Source organism: Microcaecilia unicolor, chromosome 13 (genome assembly GCF_901765095.1).
Source record: "Microcaecilia unicolor chromosome 13, aMicUni1.1, whole genome shotgun sequence".
In the NCBI taxonomy this organism is placed as follows: domain Eukaryota; kingdom Metazoa; phylum Chordata; class Amphibia; order Gymnophiona; family Siphonopidae; genus Microcaecilia; species Microcaecilia unicolor.
The window spans coordinates 93,462,137-93,486,724 of NC_044043.1; the positions used below are offsets into that span (position 1 = coordinate 93,462,137).

Below are 24,588 nucleotides of genomic sequence, written 5' to 3' on the forward strand. Positions count from 1 at the left end.
TTGACAGACTGGATCTGACGGGGCTCAAGGAAGGCAGGCCCACAAGGATGCCACAGCCGAAGACTTGGGAGAGAGAGAGGGGGCCAGGGCTAGAGCAGCATGAGTAGGGTTACCATATTTTGTCCCCCAAAAAGGAGGACACATGCCCCGTCCCCACCACATACCCGCCCCCTTTCACACCCCACCCTGCCCGTCACACCCTCGCCCCGCCCCGTCACACCCTCTCTCCGCCCCCTGTCACATTTTCCCACTCCCCCGTCACATACCCCGTTGCCCCCCCACTCCCCGTCACCCCCTTCCCCTTACTACTGCCCTGGTGGTCTAGTGACCTCTTCGGGGCAGGAAAGAGCCCCCTCTTTCCTGCCCGGAGCGCTGCCCTGCACGCATCCTTCCTGTTGGTGATCTTGGCGCCGATTCAAAATGAACGCCGAGAGCTGAAGTCTCGCAAGGTCACTTCAACTCTCGGCGGCCGTTTTGAATCGGCTCCAAGGATAGAACAACAGGAAGGATGCATGCAGGGCAGCGCTCCGGGCAGGAAAGAGAGGGCTCTTTCCTGCCCCGAAGGCGGAAGAGGTCACTAGACCACCAGGGCAGTAGTAAGTAAGGGGAAGGGAGGCTAGCAATCTGCCCGTCCTATAGGATGGCCCGCCCACCAGCCTGCCCGTTTGTCCAGAAATCCGGACAAATGGGGCAGATTGGCAAAACCCGTCTGGTTGCCCGGACATGCCCTCAAAAAGAGGACATGTCCGGGTAAATCCGGACATATGGTAACCCTAAGCATGAGTGGGGTGTGGTCCTAATGCATGACACTGACAATGGTGCATTATGTTCCTGATCCTACTGGGTTACGTCTTTGCTCCCAGTCCCAATCGTCAAAGCAGCCTCATTTGAAAGGACTTGGCCTCTTTCTCACCACCTCCACGGATGTTGGTGCCCCCTCCCCTCCCCCCCCTTTCACACACAGCATTGGCTCCAGAGTCCAGTTCTCAAGCATTACCACCTCTTCTGGTTCTCAGCATATTTGCACTGAATAATTTATGAGCTATATTTGCATACTTTCAGGCTAACTATTTTGCATAATTTTGGTTATCTTGAAAACAAGGCCCATTTGGGGATCTCAAGGACTAGATCTGGGAACCTCTGGTCTACAGAGAGGACTGGAACTCACAAGTCTCTCCATGGCAGGTCAGTGGTCTCAGAGGTCACAGCTTGTGGGGGGTTGCACTAACAGGAAAGGAGAGGGCAGGGCAAATGGAGATAGGAGTTAGGACCACTACGAAACCTCCTGAGTCCATGGAATTAGGTTGGCAAGAGCTAGCATCCCCAGTACAAGTCTTCTATATACGGACCATGTTTATCCTCAAGGGCTGAACATTCTTCCCGTTGGCATGGCTCTGGCCAGGACTGAAGTACGAGTACAGCTTGCCTGGGAATTTCTCCCGGAAGGTGTACAGCCAGGACATGTCATCAGCATTGTAGAATATGAGCAGGCCCTTGTCATAGTCCAGGAAGACGCCCACCTTCTCCAGCTTGCTTTTGACATTGAGTCGAGTCCAGGGTTCAGTGCAGGCGCTGTACTGGTTTCCATCGTGCATGACAATGCAGAAGAAGCCGCGGCTTGGCTGGATCTGTATGCTCCCTCTGCGGCTCACAGCCTCATGGGCCAGGCCAATCATCCACTGGGTCTTCTCGGAAACCACCACCTCCCAGTAGTGCACTCCACCATCAAAGGCCTGAGAGCCCAGCACAGAGACCTCCACATCAAAGCGCTTTGGGGAGTCCTGCAGTGGCTGTGGGTGCAGATTGCCATATGCCACAATGGTACAGTCATCAGACAGAATCAGGCGATGATGGGCAGTGGAAGGATCAAGCATAAGAGCAGCTGGTACTGGGAAAAAGTAAATAAAAAGGTATTAAGAGCACAGAAGGAGATGAAATGTGAATATATGTCCACTCAATCTCAGCCCAAACGTCATGATGGACAAGAAAATAAGAACATAAGCATTGCCATACTAGGACATCAAGCCCAGCATCCTGTTTCCAACAGTGGTCAATCCAGATCATAAGTAAGATTCCAGAACAGTAAAACAAATTTTATGCTGCTTATCCTAGAAATAAGAAGTGGGTTTTCCTAAGTCCATCTTAAGAATGGCTTATGGACTTTTCTTTTAGGAAATTAGCCAAACCTTTTTTTTTTAAACCCTGCTAAGCTAAACTGCTTTTACCACATTCTCTGGCAATGAATTCCAGAGCTTAATTACATGTTGAGTGAAGAAATATTTTCTCTGGTTTGTTTTAAATTTACTACTTAGTAGCTTCATTGCATGCCTCCTAGTCCTAGTATTTTTGGTAAGAGTGAGCAATCAATTTGTATTTACTCACTCCACTCCTCGGTATTTTGACGACCTCTATCATATCTCTCCTCAGCCACCTCTTCTCTAAGCTGAAGAGCCCAGGCCACTTTAGCCTTTTCTCATATGGAAGTCATCCCATCCCTTTTATCATTTTCATCACCCTTCTCTGTACCTTTTCTAATTCTGCTATATATTTTTTTACAGTATTCAAGGTGTGGTCGCACCATGGAGCGATACAAAGGCATTATAACATTCTCACTTTTGTTTTCCATTCCTTTCCTAATAATTTCTAACATACTATTTGCTTTCTTAGCCGCCACTGCACACAGAGAAGAGGGTTTCAACGTATCAACGATGACACCAAGATCCTTTTCTTAGGCGGTGTCTCCTAATGTGGAACCTCGCATCGTGTAGCTATAGTTTGGGTTCCTCTTTCCCACATGCATCACTTTGCACTTGCTCACAGTTTGTCGAGGGGGGGGGGAGGGAGGTAAAGATGTAATTAGGAAAATTCTGATGACGCTTAAAATTACACATGTCCAAATTGCTGTTTTTGAAACTTATTTCTAAGATGTTTTTCTATTCAGTTCATGGAAATCTCAAGAGAGCATGTTGGCGGTGTGTTCTGGGCAGAAGTAGAGAAGGGCTTACGGTTTGGAAATTTTTCTGCGATAATGGAACATTGTAAAAACATCCAGGGCAAATGTGGAAATTAAAAAGAATAAGACCATACTTCCCAAGGACTGTCTTCCGTAATCTGGTACAATCATTGGTATTCAGTCATCTAGACTATTGTAATGCACTCTACGCTGGCTGTAAAGAGCAAATACTCAAAAAACTCCAGACAGCCCAGAACACTGCAGCTAGACTCATATTCGGAAAATCAAAATATGGAAGTGCTAAACCCCTATGAGAAAAGTTACATTGGCTCCCACTCAAAGAACGCATCACGTTCAAAATATGTACTCTTGTTCATAAAAATCATTCATGGCGATGCCCCAGCCTACATGTCAGACCTGATAGACTTACCACCCAGGAATGCTAGGAAATCATCTCGAACATTCCTTAATCTTCATTTCCCCAAATGTAAAGGTCTAAAATAAAAACTAACGCACGCATCAACGTTTTCCTATTTGAGCACACAATTCTGGAACGCACTGCTGCACAACCTAAAAACGATCTATGAACTGACCGACTTCCGCAAGCTACTGAAGACCCATCTCTTTGACAGGACATACCACAAAGATCAACACATGTGAACTCTCCCACATGTAACCAAAACCGTTTTATTATGTTCTCTTGCTGTATTACTATCATGTTTATAATGTTTTCTTGTTATATTAGTTTCTTGTTTTTCATTATCATGTAACCCAAAATCCTTCCGTAATACTAAATGTCTACTTCCTCTTATTTCCACTATTCATGATGTATTGTAAGCCACATTGAGCCTGCAAAGAAGTGGGAAAATGTGGGATACAAGCGCAACAAATAAATAAATAAATAAATAGGACGTTTTCGGGAGACCTGTTTTGGTGAGAAAAACATCCTTCTGCCACTTTATGACTTTATTTTGTTATTTTTTAATGAGCACCACAGTAACATAGTAGATGACGGCAGATAGAGACCTAAATAGTCCACACAGTCTGCCCAACAGTCACACTCATCATCAATTCATGGTTAAAACCAACAATGTCCTAAAATGGCCGCCGAGTAACAGGCTAAAAAACCATTAGCTCCAGCTACCATCGCGGAGCTGCCCCAATTTTGTAGAAACCGGCTTCATTGGGTACCGCAGTGGTCTGCTTTTCTCCCCGGCACCTGTTTCGGACAGGAACTCTGGGGGGGGGGGGGGCGCAGTTTTCTGCCCTTGCTCGCTGTGTCGGCGGTCCGGCTGCGCACTCGATTTCATCGATGGACCGTTGCTGGGTGCGGGAGTGCAGGGACCGGCTCCTCACGAGGCGGGGCGCCGGTGTGGCTGCTGGTTGGCTCCTTCCTGCTGTTGATTTGAACCAGCTCTCCTCTCCTTCTGCCTTCCCATCGGACTGCTCCAGCCCGCATTCGTCTACTGCGCTGCTTGTAGCTGGTAGTTGGGCATCGAGGTCTTCTTCGCGACGGGGAGATCTCTTGTGCACTGCTGCATCTGGTGGGGGACTTGCTTCCTTCTGGGACGCCAGTTGATGCTAGGGGTTGCTGCCTTTGGTTCCGGTGGACCGCGTCTCTTGTACCTCGTCAGTGCTGGTGCTGGATCCGTTGGCCCCGCCAGCTTTGATCGCCTGCTGTCTTCTGCCTCCGGTGACCGCCTCCTCTTTCCAGGCTGCATGCCTGCTTCTTCCGCGCTTTGGCTGTGCGGGCTGGATCTCACTACAGTGCCTTGTTGGGAGCTGTTCCAGCTACTCTGATGCCTCTCAGCGTCTGGACTTCCGCAGTCCATTTTAGACTCTCTTTCTTTCCGAGCACTCTACCAAAACCCTCATCCACACCCTTGTCACCTCTCGTCTAGACTACTGCAATCTGCTTCTTGCTGGCCTCCCACTTAGTCACCTCTCCCCTCTCCAGTCGGTTAAAAACTCTGCTGCCCGTCTCATCTTCCGCCAGGGTCACTTTACTCATACTACCCCTCTCCTCAAGACCCTTCACTGGCTCCCTATCCGTTTTCGCATCCTGTTCAAACTTCTTCTACTAACCTATAAATGTATTCACTCTGCTGCTCCCCAGTATCTCTCCACACTCGTCCTTCCCTACACCCCTTCCCGTGCACTCCGCTCCATGGATAAATCCTTCTTATCTGTTCCCTTCTCCACTACTGCCAACTCCAGACTTCGCGCCTTCTGTCTCGCTGCACCCTACGCCTGGAATAAACTTCCTGAGCCCCTACGTCTTGCCCCATCCTTGGCCACCTTTAAATCTAGACTGAAAGCCCACCTCTTTAACATTGCTTTTGACTCGTAACCACTCGCCTCCACCTACCCTCCTCTCTTCCTTCCCGTTCACATTAATTGATTTGCTTACTTTATTTATTTTTTGTCTATTAGATTGTAAGCTCTTTGAGCAGGGACTGTCTTTCTTCTATGTTTGTGCAGCGCTGCGGATGCCTTGTAGCGCTATAGAAATGCTAAATAGTAGTAGTAGTAGTCTCTTGTAATCAGAGGTGATATTGTGATGTCATAATGCCTCAGGCCACCAATAAGAGCCAACCTCATCAGTGATGTCACAATGGCTTGATTGTCCTATACTTGGCTCACTTTTATTACATAGCTCTTTGAGCAGGGACTGTCTTTCTTCTATGTTTGTGCAGCGCTGCCTACGCCTTGTAGCGCTATAGAAATGCTAAATAGTAGTAGTAGTAGTCTTTCCCCTCCCTTCTCTTCTTCCTCTGTTCCTTTTACCCTCTCAACTGTCATTGCATTTTATCAGTTCATTGTAAGCCGCTTAGAGGCCGCTTTCAGTGGTATAAAGCGGGGTATAAAATGTTCTGCAGAAATAAATAAAATAAAATATAAAATACTTGATCCTGATATTTCTTTGCCATCTCTGGGAAACGGACTGTAGAATTCCGCCTGACACTGTCATTAAGTCCCAGCTGCTGGAGTTGCCGTTTAAGCCTACTCAAGCCCATCCCACTCTGTCTCGTCATTTACGGGACACAGTGCACTTCCGCATGTAAATATTGCCTTGCACATGATTCTGCACGCTCCCAGCTAAAGAATGGCCTTTTACACGTGTGATACAAGTGCCTCTCATCAGGATAAGAACCAGTGGCGTAGCTATGGGTGGGCTTGGGTGGGCACAGGCCCACCCATCTGCAGTGCCAAACTGCTCTCTTCCCACCTCTCCACCGCAGTGTCCTGGCATCTGCACTCCGGTCTCTGACCCCCTTCCCTACCTGGTGTTGGTACAGGTGTCCTTGGTGCCTGCAGTGATTCATTCTTGCTGCTTGCGCCCAGCCCCGCAGGATTCCATCTGCCACGTTCCATCAGACAGGAAACAGGCAATGATGTCAGTGAGGGCGGGACATGGCAGAGGGAAGCCTGCGGGGCCAGCACGAACAGCGAGAAGGAATCGCTGCAGGTGCCGAGAATGCCTGTAGCGACATCGGGGAGGGACGGAATGGAGAAGAAAAACAGGATGTCGTTCTCCCACCAAACCCCTCTCTTTCCTCCCCGCAAGAGAGGGAAAATTAGCCTAAGGGTGTACGAGCAAGGTGCCCACTGTTCTTGTGTCTGAGTCGCTGATCCTCAGGTTACAATAACAGATCAAACGCAGAGGTCCAGCAAGTAACCATTTTCTGGATTGCTTCAACATCACACCATGTGGGGGGACAGTGAGAGATAGCCCTATTCACCTGTGGCCAATTTTACAGCTGAGAAAAATACATTTCCTTTCCAACTCTGAAAACAGCAATGGGTTTTAAATCCCTTAATCAGCACTTTTCCCATGGAGTCAAAAAATTCCACAGCTAATCACAAAGATATATATCATTGCCTTCCTTTCAAAATCTAATAAACATCACCAAAACTCTACAACTGAACACAAAAGCTACCACTACCCTTTTCCTCTTCAAATCTATCTCTTCAACTAGACTGTAAGCTCCACAGAGAAGGAACCTCTCTCTATATGCCCGTACAGCACTACATCCCAGGGGCGTAGCCAGACTTCGGCGGGAGGGGGGTCCAGAGCCCGAGGTGAGGGGGCACATTTTAGCCCCCCTCCCCGGTGCCGCCGCCACCACCACCACCAAAAACTTTGACCCCCCCCCCCCCCCCCCCCCGCCGACGACCCTCTCGACCCCCCTCCCGCCGCCAACCCTCCCCCACCGCCGCCTACCTTTGCCAGCGGGGGACCCCAACCCCCGCCAGCCGAGGTCCTCTTCTTCCAGCGCAAGGCTTCGTTCAGAAACGTACGTGCAGGACGTCAGACTCAGAAACTGAACGAAGCTTTGCACTGGAAGAAGAGGACCTCGGCTGGCGGGGGGTTGGGGTCCACCACCGGCAAAGGTAGGCAACGGCGGGTTGGCCCCGGGCCAAATCTACGGGGGCCCAGGCCCCACGTAGCTACGCCACTGCTACATCCACCTTGTTATATACATTTTTAGCAGTAGTATTAGATGTTCCCTTTTCAGCACTTGAACAGGAACACGGAGAAATTTCTTCTCTATCTTGCAGAAGGATCTTGCTTTCAATGAATCCTTACCAGGATGGATGTCTTGGAAGAGGGACTTCCAGATGGTGTACTGCAGCGGGCCCATGTACTTGGACGTGGGGAAGTCCTCGTAGGTTAAGTTGGTTTCATGGATCTTTCCCTTTAACCTGACAGGAAAGAAATGTTGGTTATTAGCAAGTCCTTCCCCCCATCCCTCCCACTCACTTTCAAAGGAGGGTTAGCCCACCAAAACATCTGCAGCAAATTCAGTTCCCCTCCCTCAGTTTCTTGATGAACTCCTTTTATTTAAACTGGAACCCCTCTTTCTGTCCTAACCTGACTTAATATTAGTTCTGGTTTTTTACAACTGATGGATGACTCGGTACCGTGGATTAATTTAAATTAAGATTTACATCCCACTTTTTTGACAAAAAAAGATTTACAGAGTGGGTAACAATGCAGCAATCACAGTACAAAGAATGTATAAAAATGATAAAATGTCATTTGAAAACAGCACAATAAACCAAAAAAAAAAAAAAAATCAAACAAACACAAAAAAAATCCATCAGAATAAAAACTGTAAAACTGAAGATGGTCATGGAAAGACAACCAGCAATAAACAAACGTAATCAACAAATAACACTGCCTCTGCCATCAGCAGGTTTATCTCATGCATATTCATTGTGGATATCCTAACACCTTGACTGGATAGGGACAGGTTTGGGAACCACTGCTCTCGTCTATATAAAGAATGGATCCAAGTCAAGCAAAACTTAAATGCCTTCATTACTGGAGTGAGCAGTTACCGGTGCAGAATGCTCATAAGGCCCTACCGTGATAAACAACGTGTTCACCGGACAAGAATGCAAAAAGCATGTAAATGTAGGCAAACTAGGCCATTTCTTATTCCCTCTGATGTTCAGACAACAGCGCAGTCAATAAGCCCACCCTTAATGCCGAAAACCTAACGCCAGCTCAGAGAGCAGGCATTAGGGCAGGGGCGTAGCTACTATGGGGCCATGGGGCCCTGGACCCTCCTGCCGCGACCCTCTCGACCCCCCCTTCTCGCCGCCAACCCTCCCCCGCTGCCGTCACGTACCTTTGCTGGCGGGGGACCCCCAACCCCTGCCAGCCAAAGTTTTTTCCTCGGCTGCGCGGTGTTGCTTGCTGAATGATCTGATCAGACGCACGCACAGAAACTTGATCAGATCATTCAGCAAGCAACGCCGGCGGCCAAGACAACTTCGGCTGGCGGGGGTTGGGGTCCCCCGCCAGCAAAGGTCCGCGGCGGGAAGGGGGGTGGTCGGTGGTGCCGGGGGGGGGGGGGCTAAAATGTGCCCCCTCACCTCGGGCTCTGGACACCCCTCCCATCGAAGTCTGGCTATGCCCCTGCATTAGGGTGGCTTAAGAGAGATTTATCATGGGACCCAAGCTCTTGGGGAGGGGGGGCGGCTCAGGATCACGAGCGCACATGTCAAAACTCCAGCACATGCAGGCACTTAATTCTGACCTTAATGATGGGCTTTGATTTTTCTGTTTGCAGGATAGTTACAGCAAGGGAGAATCCAAAGTGATGGAGGGGGGAGGGGCACTTCCACAGCTGTTCCCTGATGAATAGCCTCCGCTCCATTCGCCAGTGCTAACTTTTGTAAAACACTAACAAGAATCCGTTTCCACTCCTCAGCTCAGGCGCATGTGCAGAACAGCTGTGCTTGCCGCCTAACTCTTGAATGCATGCACTAGGCACAATCTTCCCCCTGAACTCCCTCATGCCCATCGCTAACAGCATGCATATATTTGCATATCATTAGCGTTGAGCATTAGGGAGTTGTTCTACTGCGGTGTTCCGGCGCTGGAGTTTTGAGCGTTGGGGCCCAAGGGCACATTCACCCCCTCCGCTCAGATCTTGGTGCAGGAGTTGCAGATTTGCACAGCCCTCCAGGGCTAAGGGCTGTGCAAATTGTTCTCCAGTAAAAGCCTTACAGGTTGTGCTTCGTTAACTTCCTAATTAGGCACCTACTAATTCATTCAAGAGATTAATTTTACTAATCAGGCTCATGTCCTTGGTTGCGCTTCCTGGGTGCAGCTGCTATGCTAATTTGTGTCAGCATATTTCCTTTGCTCATGGGTGAATCGCGACATGGTGACAGACAGTGTAGACTGAATCTGTTCCAGCCGCAGTGACTGCAAGAACTGTAGCAGCCATGAATAATAATCCAAGCATTAATTGGAAAGGAACTATGCACAGATGGCAGGTCCCATGTTAGCTTGAGTCGGAAGAGTGTAAAACTGTGCATTGAATTCGGGAGAGCAGATACTAATTTTGCAGTGAATGAAGTTCCTAGCGAGAGCGTAGTCTGCAGAACAAGCGGTTCCTTAACTGCCAGAGTGGAAGATAAAGAACAATGTTCTTTTTTTTACGCAGTGCTGCTGCGTGCTGGGGTTACCGCTGTAATTATAGGAGCACAGTGTGGCATAAATCTTTGCAAGAAGAGAGGATCCTTCACATACAGCCAAGGATGTGCATCACCCTCACGCTGAACACACAGCTTCTGCAATTAAAATGTGCAGCAGGTCAGCTGTTCATGTGGGGTGCATGCATTTCTGCACAGAACACGGGCTAGATTTCCATTCAGGAAAGGGTTTCCGGCAAGCCACAGCAGCAGCGGCTCCGCATGTTCCCATCTGAGCTGCACCTAAAGTACAAAGCCTTTGAATTAAAACCCAACATGTGGCCTGCTATGCTGCTTTAGCTGCGACAGAGCTGTCGGGAGGCTACAATGGTTTTCACATGCCACAGCCCTGCTGCTGTTTGGTGCAACTGGTTTTCTAATTTGGGTGCCCTACAATGACACTGTAGCTGGCGATCTCCTGCACTTTCCAAGACCAATCTGGAACCCACAACACATAAACAAAACACAGGGAAAAAGTCTGGACACAGATGAGCCCCTGTGACAGCTGGAACATCAGTGGAGACCTGTGAACTTATAAATGGTTAGGGAAGGGAAGGGAAATTGGGACTTGATATACCGCCTTTCTGAGATTTTTGCAACTACATTCAAAGCGGTTTACATATATTCAGGTACTTATTTTGTACCAGGGGCAATGGAGGGTTAAGTGACTTGCCCAGATTCACAAGGAGCTGCAGTGGGAATCGAACCCAGTTCCCCAGGATCAAAGTCCGCTGCACTAACCACTAGGCTACTCCTCCACTCATTCCACCAATAAGAGCCAACCTCATCAGTGATGTCACAATGGCTTGATTGCCCGATACTTGGCTCACTTCTGATATTGTGATGTCATAAGGGAAAGGGATTTTTGCAACTACATTCAAAGCGGTTTACATATATTCAGGTACTTATTTTGTACCAGGGACAATGGAGGGTTAAGTGACTTGCCCAGAGTCACAAGGAGCTGCAGTGGGAATCGAACCCAGTTCCCCAGGATCAAAGTCCGCTGCACCAACCACTAGGCTACTCCTCCACTAGCAACATTCCATGTAGAAGCCTGCCCTTGCAGATCAGCAATGCGGCCGTGCAGGCTTCTGTTTCTGTGAGTCTGACGTCCTGCACGTATGTGCAGGACGTCAGACTCACAGAAACAGAAGCCTGCGTGGCCGCGTACGTGCAGGATGTCAGACTCACAGAAACAGAAGCCTACGCGGCTGCTTTGCTGATCTGCAAGGGCAGGCTTCTACATGTAGAATCTCAAATAGTAGCAACAGAATCTCAATAGTAGCCACATTCCATCTAGAATCTCAAATAGGGAAAGGGAACTGGGACTTGATATACCACCTTTCTGAGGTTTTTGCAACTATATTCAAAGCGGTTTACATATATTCAGGTACTTATTTTGTACCAGGGGCAATGGAGGGTTAAGTGACTTGCCCAGAGTCACAAGGAGCTGCAGTGGGAATCGAACTCAGTTCCCCAGGATCAAAGTCCATTGCACTAACCACTAGGCTACTCCTCCACTCAGAGAAGGTGGGTGGGTGGGAGTTACCAGCAGTGCTGGATGGGAAGGGCCAGCCTGATGAGTAACTGATTATTAATAACATATTCCAGATCAGAATTTCCCAGCCACTGCTAGACAGTCAAGTTTACAGGCTTGCTACAACAAGAGAATTAAGAGAAAATCAAAGACAAGAAGGAAAACGCCATTTATAGATAGGAAAGAAAAAGCAGTCACACACCACGCACAGGGAAGGGGAACACTACAAGTTAAAAAAATATATATCCATGTCGCTCACACACTCTCGCAGAGAACATCCACCCTGCATGCACACAGCATTCTACCTTACAGGGTGAGAAGATTGACTCCCCCATTGCAGGGACTGTCCGTCATCATGTATTAAATGCTAATTGAAACAAGTCTTCAGACAGGCAAGAAAGGACAAGTGGGAAGATTCCAACCAGAGGTATTCTGGGAGAGAGTTCCAAAGCGCAGGTGCAAGAAAGTAAAAGGTGCTTGCCCTTGTAGATTCCCATCTAGCTTTTGAAGGATGGGGAAGACCAGTCCATTATTATTTAGTGAACGGGAATGTACAGAATAGTTAGAGAGGCAAGATATACAGGTCCCGACTGAATCCACACAATTCCCAGCCAGGGTTGCAGAGAGAGAGGTGGGGGGGCAAAATTCCCCAGCCCGGGACTCCAAGGAGGTCTCGCCCTCTCCTGCTCCCAGGCCGCCGGCGCCGCAGTCCCCACCTACCTACCCTCAGCTCCCTTCTGTCTGCCATCCGACCAACTTCATTTAAAAAAGCAAAAACAAAATCTCGAAATCGGCAGCGCAGCGCCTTCTGTGTGAAAGCGGCAGATCGCCTCGGGCGGGCCTTCCCTCACTGTGTCCCGCCCTCCTCTGATGTAACTTCCTATTTCCACGAGGGTAGGACACAGTTGGGGAAGGCCCACCCGAGGCGATCTGCCACTTTCACACAGAAGGCGCTGCGCTGCCGATTTCGAGATTTTGTTTTTGCTTTTTTAAATGAAGTTGGTCGGATGGCAGACAGAAGGGAGCTGAGGGTAGGTAGGTGGGGATTGGGGACTGCGGCACCGGCGGCCTGGGAGCAGGAGAGGGAGGCGACAGCAGTAGCAATTGGGGGGGGGGGGGGGGCTTGCCCTGGGCCAAGCTCAGTCTCTCAGCGGCCCAGTTCCCAGCAGCCACCATATGTTCAGCGAGACCTGGACAATCAATGCTGGTGCTCAGACATGGCCTGGAATTGAATATCTGGGTCTAATTTAGGCAGAGACAGTCAGTGCTTAGCTGAATAATGGGCGATAGATTTCTTTTTTTTGCTTGGTGATGAATGAAAATAAAAAACAGAGCTTGATAGCTTAACTGTTTTCTGCCTGGTTGGCCCTGCAGTAACCCTGTAAGCACCAGGCAGCATTAGGGAAAGACTTCCTGTACCTCTCAGACAGGGAAGCAATGCCTGCCAGGAAGGTGTGCTGGTCCACCTCGCTCAGCTTCTCCTGAAGGATCTGCATTCCCTCCTGCACTTTGCGAAGTTGCTGGCTATACCGTTGGATTTTCTGCTCAATGTCATTCAAGGTGCGAGCTGTGTCGGCCTCCAGCTCCTCCAGCATGGACTTCTGACGCTCCCGCAAGAGCTGGTGCAGCCGCTCAAAGGCTTCCCCAATGGTGGCCCTCAGGATCTTTGCCGATGACTGTATGAAAAAAAAAAAAAGGCCAGGGCCAAAAAATTCAGCATGAGTAACAGATGGACCTCTTTATTTATACAAAAACACAAGTGTCATAATTCTTCCCTGTGTAACCCTGCAAGAGTCAATTTATCCACCACCCCCCAGTACATCACCACTATCTACAGTGGGGGAAATAAGTATTTGATCCCTTGCTGATTTTGTAAGTTTGCCCACTGACAAAGACATGAGCAGCCCATAATTGAAGGGTAGGTTATTGGTAACAGTGAGAGATAGCACATCACAAATTAAATCCGGAAAATCACATTGTGGAAAGTATATGAATTTATTTGCATTCTGCAGAGGGAAATAAGTATTTGATCCACCACCCCCCAGTACATCACCACTATCTATGTGATTCTAGGGGAGTCATTTCCTCTCTCTCTGTGATCCTGGGGGAGTCACTTTAAGCACAGCCAGCTCTAAAGTGCAAATGCTGAAAATGCCACCCCTTTCGCGGAGGCAACTGCTGACTTCCAATAGAAGCTAGGATAAAGTTCTGATACTAATGTATTAAGTTATGTCCAATAAAAAAGGTATCATCTTATTTTCTTTTCCATGTTTTATTTTGTTTGATTTCTATTGATACTAACACATAAAGCTTTTTACTCAGCTAGTCCATCATATCTGTCTAATCTTACTATTCCTTATACACCAACTCGGACACTTCGGTCATTGACAGACAACAGATTGGTAATTCCACCTCCATCTAAAGCTAGGTGGGAATCAATGCGAACATCTGCATTCTTTTTCCTTGCCCCTACATTTTGGAATTGTCTTCCTAAAGAACTTAGGTTTGAAGATTCTTATACTCATTTTTGTAAAATTTTAAAAACATATTTTTTTTTCGAGAGTCATTTGAAAATAATGTTTAAAATAAAAACAAAGGAGAAAAGAAGGAAATAGGAGGGAGAAAGAAAGGAGGAAAACATAAAATAGAAAAAAGAATTTTTTTTTTAGATTTTTTTATTTTATTACATGTTTTTATGATTATAGCCTGAGAAATTTGTAAGAATGTTATTAATAGAATGTCTTTTGCTGTGCTTTCCTATCATAAATGGATTTCAGAGTATGTTTATCCACCGTTTTTAATGTTATATTAAATTGTAAACCGTTCTGATTTACTTTTGTAATAAGCGACGGTCTAGTAAATGAATAAACGATAAACATAGCACTTCCTTCTTTAGCAGTGGAGTGACTCCAGTACAACATCTTTTCAGTCTCCCCATTATTCCCCAACCCCCTTCCTTCCTACTGGCCACAAGATGTGGAAGGACAAGGCAGTGGGATGGTAAGAGACCTGCACAGAAACACCCCTCACGCATGCCACCTTGTACAGCTGCCCAGGTCATATCCCACCAAAAGCCTGCCTTGGCTTAACCTCCCTCCGGGCAATGGTCAAAAGGATTAAAGCAGGCAGGAGAGGCTCCTGTCCCCTTAAATCGCTTGTCTCTGGCTGATGATATTCAGTGCCAATTAACCGGTTAGCGACGCTGAATATTCGAAGTTAGCATCTGCGCCGAGGCTGGCTAACTTATGGGCATTCTGGAAATGGAGTTGGCACTTATGCATTGAGGTGCCCATATTCAGCCCTTTATGGCATAAGGTAACTGTTTAAATTGGGCGGTTCAGCTTATGCAGTTAACGGCTGAATATTGTACTTAACTGCATAAGGTGAGGTACTGGGGCAGAAGTGCAGTGGGAGAAGCCGTCTGGATAAATTGCTAAATTTTTGCAGTTTCTGGCAGCTTGAATTCTCTTTCTGCCTCTTATGTTCTGGCTGCTTAAAGTTTGTCTCTTCATTAGTTGCTCAAAAATAAATTGCTTTATTAGGATTTATTTACCACCTTTTTGAAGGAATTCACTCAAGGCGGTGTACAGTAAGAATAGATCAAACATGAGCAGGAGGCAATTAGAGCAGTAAAAAAATATTCGAACAACAAAGTATGGCATTGTATACTACTTGCAATGACAACACAATATGTACTAGAACATTATAACTGGTAGTGAAGGGTAAGGCAAAGTTGTAACATATAGATGAGTAAGAAAGTAGGAAGAATTAGAAAGTAAGGTGATTGATTTTAAGAAAGTTGCACGTGAGGTCAGAAAGATGGTTAAATATTATCTCGTAGGGTAGGAGTGGATAAACATGTCCCGCTGCAGTATGTGCAGCCCAAGTCAATCCTTGTGTGTGTGAGTGAGACAAACAAGTTAGTTACTTCTTCCGTTAAAGGCTTGGTTGAAGAGCCAAGCTTTCACCGGCTTCCTGAAGTAGAGACAGTCTTGTGCTAAGCGGAGCCTTTCAGGCAATGCATTCCAGAGTGTGGGGGCTACTCTGGAGAAGGCTCGCTTGCAGGTATCACATCGTGTAATGTCTTTTGGAGATGGTGTAGTTAGTGAAAGTCCTTGGGAGGACCTTAGTGTCCTTGGCGGTGTATGGAGGATCATCCTATTCTTCAGATACTCTGAGCCATTTCCGTTTAGGGCCTTGAAGATCAGACATAGAGTTTTAAATTTAGCCCTGTATTGTACCGGCAGCCAATGACGTTTTTGCAAAAACGGTGTGATGTGGTCACGTCGCTTGCAACCTTCTATGATTCACTTTCTGTCATTGGCTAATCATGAGCTTCTGACAATTGCTTAAGTTTTTCTTTTCTTTACCAATTGCTCTTTTTCCAAATTGCAAAATTGCTTAACAGTCTATAGAGATTTTTGTTGCTTTCTAGAATATAGCTAGCTTTTCTATCTCTGAGTAATCAGCAGCTGTACAACAAAGGCCCCAATTCCAGCCTTTGTTACTGCAGACGTTTAAAGAAACAACTTCGGCCTGCACTTGTTAATAGCCAGGGCTGGGGCTTAAGTAGTTCAGTTGCCCTGAAGGGGTCTTGGACTGTGAATTCAAATTAAGTACATAAGTACATAAGTACATAAGTACATAAGTAGTGCCATACTGGGAAAGACCAAAGGTCCATCTAGCCCAGCATCCTGTCACCGACAGTGGCCAATCCAGGTCAAGGGCACCTGGCACGCTCCCCAAACGTAAAAACATTCCAGACAAGTTGTACCTAAAAATGAGGAATTTTTCCAGTCCATTTAATAGCGGTCTATGGACTTGTCCTTTAGGAATCTATCTAACCCCTTTTTAAACTCCGTCAAGCTAACCGCCCGTACCACGTTCTCCGGCAATGAATTCCAGAGTCTAATTACACGTTGGGTGAAGAAAAATTTTCTCCGATTCGTTTTAAATTTACCACACTGTAGCTTCAACTCATGCCCTCTAGTCCTAGTATTTTTGGATAGCGTGAACAGTCGCTTCACATCCACCCGATCCATTCCACTCATTATTTTATACACTTCTATCATATCTCCCCTCAGCCGTCTCTTCTCCAAGCTGAAAAGCCCTAGCCTTCTCAGCCTCTCTTCATAGGAAAGTCGTCCCATCCCCACTATCATTTTCGTCGCCCTTCGCTGTACCTTTTCCAATTCTACTATATCTTTTTTGAGATACGGAGACCAGTACTGAACACAATACTCCAGGTGCGGTCGCACCATGGAGCGATACAACGGCATTATAACATCCGCACACCTGGACTCCATACCCTTCTTAATAACACCCAACATTCTATTCGCTTTCCTAGCCGCAGCAGCACACTGAGCAGAAGGTTTCAGCGTATCATCGACGACGACACCCAGATCCCTTTCTTGATCCGTAACTCCTAACGCGGAACCTTGCAAGACGTAGCTATAATTCGGGTTCCTCTTACCCACATGCATCACTTTGCACTTGTCAACATTGAACTTCATCTGCCACTTGCACGCCCATTCTCCCAGTCTCGCAAGGTCCTCCTGTAATCGTTCACATTCCTCCTGCGACTTGACGACCCTGAATAATTTTGTGTCATCGGCGAATTTAATTACCTCACTAGTTATTCCCATCTCTAGGTCATTTATAAATACATTAAAAAGCAACGGACCCAGCACAGACCCCTGCGGGACCCCACTAACTACCCTCCTCCACTGAGAATACTGGCCACGCAATCCTACTCTCTGCTTCCTATCTTTCAACCACTTCTTAATCCATAATAATACCCTACCTCCGATTCCATGACTCTGCAATTTCTTCAGGAGTCTTTCGTGCGGCACTTTGTCAAACGCCTTCTGAAAATCCAGATATACAATATCAACCGGCTCCCCATTGTCCACATGTTTGCTTACCCCCTCAAAAAAATGCATTAGATTGGTGAGGCTTGCTACCATTGGTTTACAGCTTGCTACCATTTTGCAGTATTAATGTTTAGAGGGTCTAAGCAGGCAAGTGGTTACAAGTGGTTACGAGTCAAAAGCAATGTTAAAGAGGTGGGCTTTCAGTCTAGATTTAAAGGTGGCCAAGGATGGGGCAAGACGTAGGGGCTCAGGAAGTTTATTCCAGGCATAGGGTGCAGCGAGACAGAAGGCGCGAAGTCTGGAGTTGGCAGTAGTGGAGAAGGGAACAGATAAGAAGGATTTATCCATGGAGCGGAGTGCACGGGAAGGGGTGTAGGGAAGGACGAGTGTGGAGAGATACTAGGGAGCAGCAGAGTGAGTACATTTATAGGTTAGTAGAAGAAGTTTGAACAGGATGTGAAAACGGATAGGGAGCCAGTGAAGGGTCTTGAGGAGAGGGGTAGTATGAGTAAAGCCACCCTGGCGGAAGATGAGACGGGCAGCAGAGTTTTGAACCGACTGGAGAGGGGAGAGGTGACTAAGTGGGAGGCCAGCAAGAAGCAGATTGCAGTAGTCTAAACGAGAGGTGACAAGGGTGTGGATGAGGGTTTTGGTAGAGTGCTCGGAAAGAAAGGGGCGGATTACAGAAGATCTGTAAATAGCATTGTTGGAGTTCATTTCCTCAATTTTGTTTTTATGATTGGAAACTGCTTTGACCTGCTTTGCACGAAAAGGTGATATATTAAGTTTGAATTAACATAGCAAGAGGAGGGAATCACAGAAAAACTTAAAAGAACGTCACACTTTGAATAAGGCATAGGAGGATATAAACTGCACAGAGCAACAGGTACAATCCCAAACAAGGGCACAGAGGGGTTTAGTTTGCAGAGTGTCAGGTACAACTCTAGCCACCTTACTGGGCAGCCTAGATGGACCATACTGGTTTTCATCTGCTGTCATTTACTATATTACTGTGTACATTTCTATTTTCACTTTGAAAATCACCCTGGATACAAAGTATGACCAGATTTTCATATCTGCTCTAAGTACGGGCAAACTTTACTGGAAAATATACTGCATAGATTAAAATCACCAAGTTATTCTTGAAACCTATCCTAAATAATTTACCTCAATCTGGCCAAAAGCACCCATGCTCTGGAACCCTGTACAAACTTTAAGGGGGGGGGGGGATTTATCAATGTGGGCTACTGTTAAGATCAATTATTTTATCACAACTCGTATTGTTTAAGCACAAGTCCCATTTTATGCAATGAGAACATGTTGATAATGTCCCCATTTAAAGAATAAAGAAATGTCTCTAGAAATGGAAGTCACTGCTATAATGTAATAAAAGTGAGTCTAGAATAATCAAGCCATTGTGACATCACTGATGAGGTTGGCTCTTAGGCATTGGTGGAATGAGGCATTATGACATCACAATATCAGCTCTGGTTACCAGAGACAAACTCTTCACACTAAGGGGGGAAAGTGAGCCAAGTATAGGACAATCAAGCCACTGTGACATCACTGATAAGGCTGGCTCTTAGGCATTGGTGGAATGGCATTATGACATCACAATATCAGCTCTGGTTACCAGAGACTAAAACTCTTCACAATAAGGGGGAAGTTATCAATGTGAAAGAAGGGTTATTTTACCACAGATCCCATTTTATGCCATGAGACCTAGTTACTAATAACTGAGGTTAACAGTAAAATAACATGTCCTAAAGGTAGCCCACACTGATAATTTTCTCCCTAAACTGGATTAAGAGTGCCTGGGCAAATAGCTTGGAAAATTCTCCCTGCACCTTAATTACTGACTCTGTGTCACCTTTTATTCTCCTGTCAGCTATAACAATTAATGAAAATCTGAAGTCCAAGCTCATTAGTGCTAGGATTCATTACATACTGATACCCTGTCACATTCTTTCATTCACACAGAACACAACCAGAAGCTTCATGGTATGTGGCTCTATGCAGCATCCTAATGAAAAAGGATGAAGACAACCCACACGCAGGGCTTCTGATCATAGTGGTTTCACTTTTGGAATTTTAGAGGTTTATTTTTGAGGCAATTAGGTGCTTTACCAGAATCAGAAAAATAGAGGTTTACTGGCATATTCATGTCAAGAAAAAACAAATGATGTGGCATTTCCAAGCTGCAACCCCCCTTTGGCCTAGCTCCAGCCCCCTTCTACCTTGGACAGCAGTGGGAGATTGTGCCTTTGCTCTCACGGCTTTCTGCTTCTTTGGGACAGTTTGAAACCTATTTCTCACGAGAATACAAGAAGTGCCTGTTCTGACATTCTAAGCCCACTGGTGTTACCGGCTGAAGAAGCAGAGAGCAGCAGGATCAAAAGGTACAACCTCCTGCCACTTAGGGTTACCATATTTTGTCCCCCAAAAAGGACACATGCCCCGCCCCACCACACACCCACCCACTTTCACACCCCACCCCCTTCCATGCCTTTGCTCCGCCCCTATCAGGCCCTCGCTCCGCCCCCTGGCACATTTTCCCTCCCCCCCTGTCACATACCCCGTCACCCCCTTCCCTTTACCTTACTACTGCCCTGGTGGTCTAGTGACTTCTTCGGGAAATATTCACCCCTTCAACTAGGTACCTTTCCCTAACCCTGAAAAGAAAAAAGGAGCTGCCCAACCTGTTAAAAAAAAGAACAGGAAGGATCGAAGAAGAGGAGGGGGGCTATTTTCAAAATTTGTTTCTTCATGTGGGGCTATCCATTGCAATTCAGTGGCAGTTAACCAATTAGTGCTTCTGAATATCACCGCAGACCACCAACGTGAAAGTCGGCCATTTGGTGGGCGGTCCAGGGGAGGAGTCTGCACTTATGCAGTTAAGTTAAGTTAAGCAGCCATATCGGACTTCATAATACATAGAGCTATCTTTATGCGGTGTCGCTGAATATTGCGCTTAACCGCATAAGAGATAGCTGGGCGCATAAACCCAGATATTCAATGCCAGTGCCCAGACATGGCTGGGTATTGAATATCTGGGAATAACACCGCTGCTGGCTAAAAAATGTTCACAGCCATCAGCTGAATATCTACCCCGTAGTTCCTTGGAAGTGTTCCCAGGATGGGATTTAGGTTGGAAGAGGCAAACGCATGTATACTTTGTACTTTCAAAATAAGGCAGCATGTTGTTTTGGCCAGAAAATAATACCTACAGAAAAACAGGCACAGGTAATTTTCTACAGGGAAAGAAAGCTCACATTTTCCTTTTGAGAACTGATGGAAAGTTCACAGGGAAAAGTTCCTGTAAACTCTGACCTGACATCCCAATTTGAAAAACTGCCCCTCATAACATCTAAGTCATATTAGGTAGTTGGTGATATTTTGAAAGGTTCTTAATTCTATTTCAGCAGATCTTATTGTGAAATTATCAAAATCCATGCCTGCTTTTCAAACTTAAGCACTGCAGGCTGCAGATGCAGGAGGCTGCTCCTTTGAGCTTACCTTGGTCTCAGCCAGCTGACGTTTGAGGAGATGCAATGCCTCTGTATGCCCAGATTCACTGTCCTGCAAAGCTTGAAGCTGTTCCTTCAGTTCCCGCTGTAAGAGAAAAACGGAAAAAGAAAACCCTATTAGTTCCCTTCCCGGTCATCGCCTGCAAAAAGCAGGTGCACCACAAATTATGACCACCTAGACTTCCGGAGACCACTAAAAACCAATCTATTCAAAAAGGCATACCCTACGGACCCAACTTAAATGCCAGGATCCTGCTACACAACAAAACCAAAGCTCAGAATGGACATAACATAACTTCATCTCTATGTTTCCAAATGTGTCTGTAACATCTGAACCTTATCGTACGATTCCCAAATGTGTCTGTAACACATGAACCTTATCCTATCATACAGCACACTGTATTTGTTCCTACTGGACTGGGCGAACGCCTTTACGGTACCATGTAAGCCACATTGAGCCTGCAAAGAGGTGGGAAAATGTGGGGTACAAATGCAACAAATAAATAAAACTGTGTCCAATTCACAGGTGAACAGGACTGCAGGAAGGCAAGCTGAAAGGACTGTAACAACGTCATGACAAAACCTTCACGTGCAGATTAAAAAAAAATTATATTTTTTCAGTCCTCACTCAAATATCAGTGATAGCAGTGCTCTCTTTCTTGGCAGTGAAGAACACAGCTATCAAAGGGCCATGGAATTCTCAAACTGAACAGCAGGTGGCACTACAATGTGGTGTATACAGGTATATTTGCAGACCTATCAAGGGGCCACAAGGACTAAATCTTCAGAAATCACTTGGTCATTGGTTCTTAAACCCAGAATGACTAATACACCTGAGGGCTTCCTAAAGTCCATTTCTCAGCTGTGAATGGTGGTACAGATGTTCCAGAAGATTCTCATTATGAAGGATAACTGTAAGTAAGCAACTGCTGGCTACAGGTGGGTGTTCAGTACCACAGTGTGGACAGCTCCTGTGACAGAGAGACAGCTGTCCACATCCAAAAATACAATTTTGCAAAAGTTTGAAGCACCTTAAACGAAAATCAAGCTGTGGGGGTAAAAATGGCCATGGCAGAAGCGAGATGCTTAACCCAAGTCCCGCTTCCATCTCACTTCTTGACAGACTGATATTACCATTGTCAAACGGATGGGGATCTTCCTCATTGGTCTCATCATAGATTGCCTTCTCCAGCCCTGCTGAGATGACACTCTGGCAGCTGTGATCTGTCAGCCAGAGATCGAGATATTGTACAGCCCCGAGATTTGTTGTTCTTGGCCAGGACCCAGCAGGAAACAGAACTTTCTTTTTGCCACAAATGTGATGCCAGGGGATGATGGAGAGGGAAAGCAGGGAATATCCTTTGATCCAGGGTTGCCTGGCTCAATGTTGGTAGAAAAGGCTGGCTCTGGACTTCTCTCTAGCCCAATTTTAGTATCTGAGGTGTCCCCTGTTAAGCGTGGGCAGTCAAGGAAAAGAAAGCGCTCACAACTGACTTGATCTGGATGGCACTAGAGCCGTTAGAAATACACGTTTTCGAATGGTGGGATGGGTCAACTGTATTTTCTAAACAGATTCAGACATTCTACTTGGTTTATATTGGGAAACTGAAGACATTAGAACGACAGGTCCACTTCTAATGAAAGAAAATGTAACAGTGGTCTAAGATGACAATATTCATGATGTATTGTAAGTCACATTGAGCCTGCAAAGAGGTGGTAAAATGTGGGATACAAATGCAACAAATAAATAAATAAATAAAATATTGCTAAACCCCCATTATCTGTTACAGCAATATTTTGGAAATATTTAATAAAAAATTTGGAATATGCCTCTGGAGGCACTGCTGAGATCTGGTATCTCCATGAAAGGAGAGTTTGGGGGAGGCATTTGCAGCTACCTAGTGGACAATGGATGTTTACCAGCTGTAAATGTTTCTAGAAGCAAAGAAGGTTTCTGCTACTCCCCAACCAAACAGCCAGTTTGGTTATACCACAGAAAAGTCAGTATATCAAATCCTTGACCCTTTCCAACATTCCACTTTCCCAGCAAAGCCACTGAGATCGTCTTCTGTTCTTTGGAGAAATCAGTCATGATACCTTCACAACAGCCACTTCCTGGGTCCTGTCCTAAGATTCTGACACTCCTGAAGCAGCGGAGACATGCCACTGCTGCCAGACAGGAGAGCAGGACTGATATATCACGCAATACAGCCGGTTAGCCACTATCTGCCAGATTCCATATAGGGTGCCTTGAGATCTGCACCGAAATCCAGGCATATTCTATAACAATGAACATAACCAAATCAGTTTAGCAAGCCAATCAGCGTATTTAACTTCACTTAACAAGCAATACAATCAATGGTACTAAGCCATGTAGAACACTGCAATGAAATCTATGCGGGATGCAAGGAACAAATCATAAAGAAACTCCAGACCGCTCAAAATACGGCAGCCAGGCTTATATTTGGAAAAACACGATTCGAAAGCGCCAAACCCCTCCAAGAAAAACTGCACTGGCTCCCAATCAAAGAACATATTGCTTTCAAAATCTGCACCCTGGTTCATAAAATTATCTATGGCGAAGCCCCGGGATACATGACAGACCTCATAGACCTACCAACCAGAAACACAACAGGATCAACACGAACATACCTAAACCTCCACTACCCAAGCTGCAAAGGACTCAAATACAAATCAACTCATGCATCCAGCTTTTCCTACATAAGCACATAACTCTGGAACGCATTATCAAAAGCCTTGAAAACAACGTACGACCACCTAAACTTCCGGAAATCACTAAAAACCAACCTGTTCAAAAAGGCATACCCTACCGACCCTACTTAAATGCCTGTACCCTGCAACACAACAAAACCAAAGCCCGTAGTGGGCATATAATAACTCTTCCTCTCTATGATTCCCTAATGTATCTGTGATACATGAACCTTACTCTACCATAACATCACTTTGTATTTGTTCATACCGGATTTGGCGATCGCCATACGGTGGGTAGTATGTAAGCCACATTGAGCCTGCAAATGAGTGGGAAAATGTGGGGTACAAATCTAACAAATAAATAAATAAAATATAAACCCAAAAGAGACACCCTGCCTTAGTAAGGACATGACTACTGATCCTGGACATCTTTTTACATGTCGCACTACTATCCCCAATGAAGAACATCTTAATACAAAAGGAAAGACATCCCATCGTGTTCCTACTACAGATGCATAGAACAGGATCCTCTCTGCTCAATGGAGCCTTCAATTTAGTCAGACAGAGAGACACCGAAGACAGGTGGATGGGATGTTAGGCCAACATTTCTTCTCTCTTCCCTCACACTGAAGAAGAGATGACTTAGTTGCAGTGTAGTTTGTAATAAAACTAATCAAAGAAAAATAAAGCAAAAAGCTGGAATTATTGAAGGCAATGACTGCTACCACACGCGGCACCTTTTAACCTGTGGTGGGCAGGGAAATTCAATGAGTCAATCAGTACTGAGTGTAGGGGGGTCATGTGAGAAGAGGACACAGACCTACAGTCACTCATATCAGGAAAGTAGCCAATGGGGTGTGTGGGTGAGGGGTGGCGCTGGAGGGTCTCTAAGTTAAACAACCGTAATGCACAGGTTTCCACTGTGTTGACTTATCTACTATAATAAAACTCACCCTCAACGTTCTGAGGACACTGACGTCAGTGAAGCCAAGC

At 46.1% G+C, this 24,588-nt stretch overlaps 1 protein-coding gene across 1 annotated transcript in view; it reads right to left on the reverse strand.

Moving 5' to 3' along the window:
• Positions 1-713: 713 nt before the first annotated feature.
• Positions 714-24,588, reverse strand: part of TRIM62 (tripartite motif containing 62) — a 57,930-nt gene continuing 34,055 nt past the window's right edge. The window contains exons 2-5 of the mRNA XM_030222435.1: positions 20,873-20,968; positions 12,903-13,159; positions 7,545-7,660; positions 714-1,888 (exon numbers count right to left, since the gene is read on the reverse strand). Of these exons, the coding sequence (XP_030078295.1) occupies positions 1,338-1,888; positions 7,545-7,660; positions 12,903-13,159; positions 20,873-20,968 (1,020 nt within the window). The 3' untranslated portion in view covers positions 714-1,337. The remainder of the gene's footprint in view (positions 1,889-7,544; positions 7,661-12,902; positions 13,160-20,872; positions 20,969-24,588) is intronic.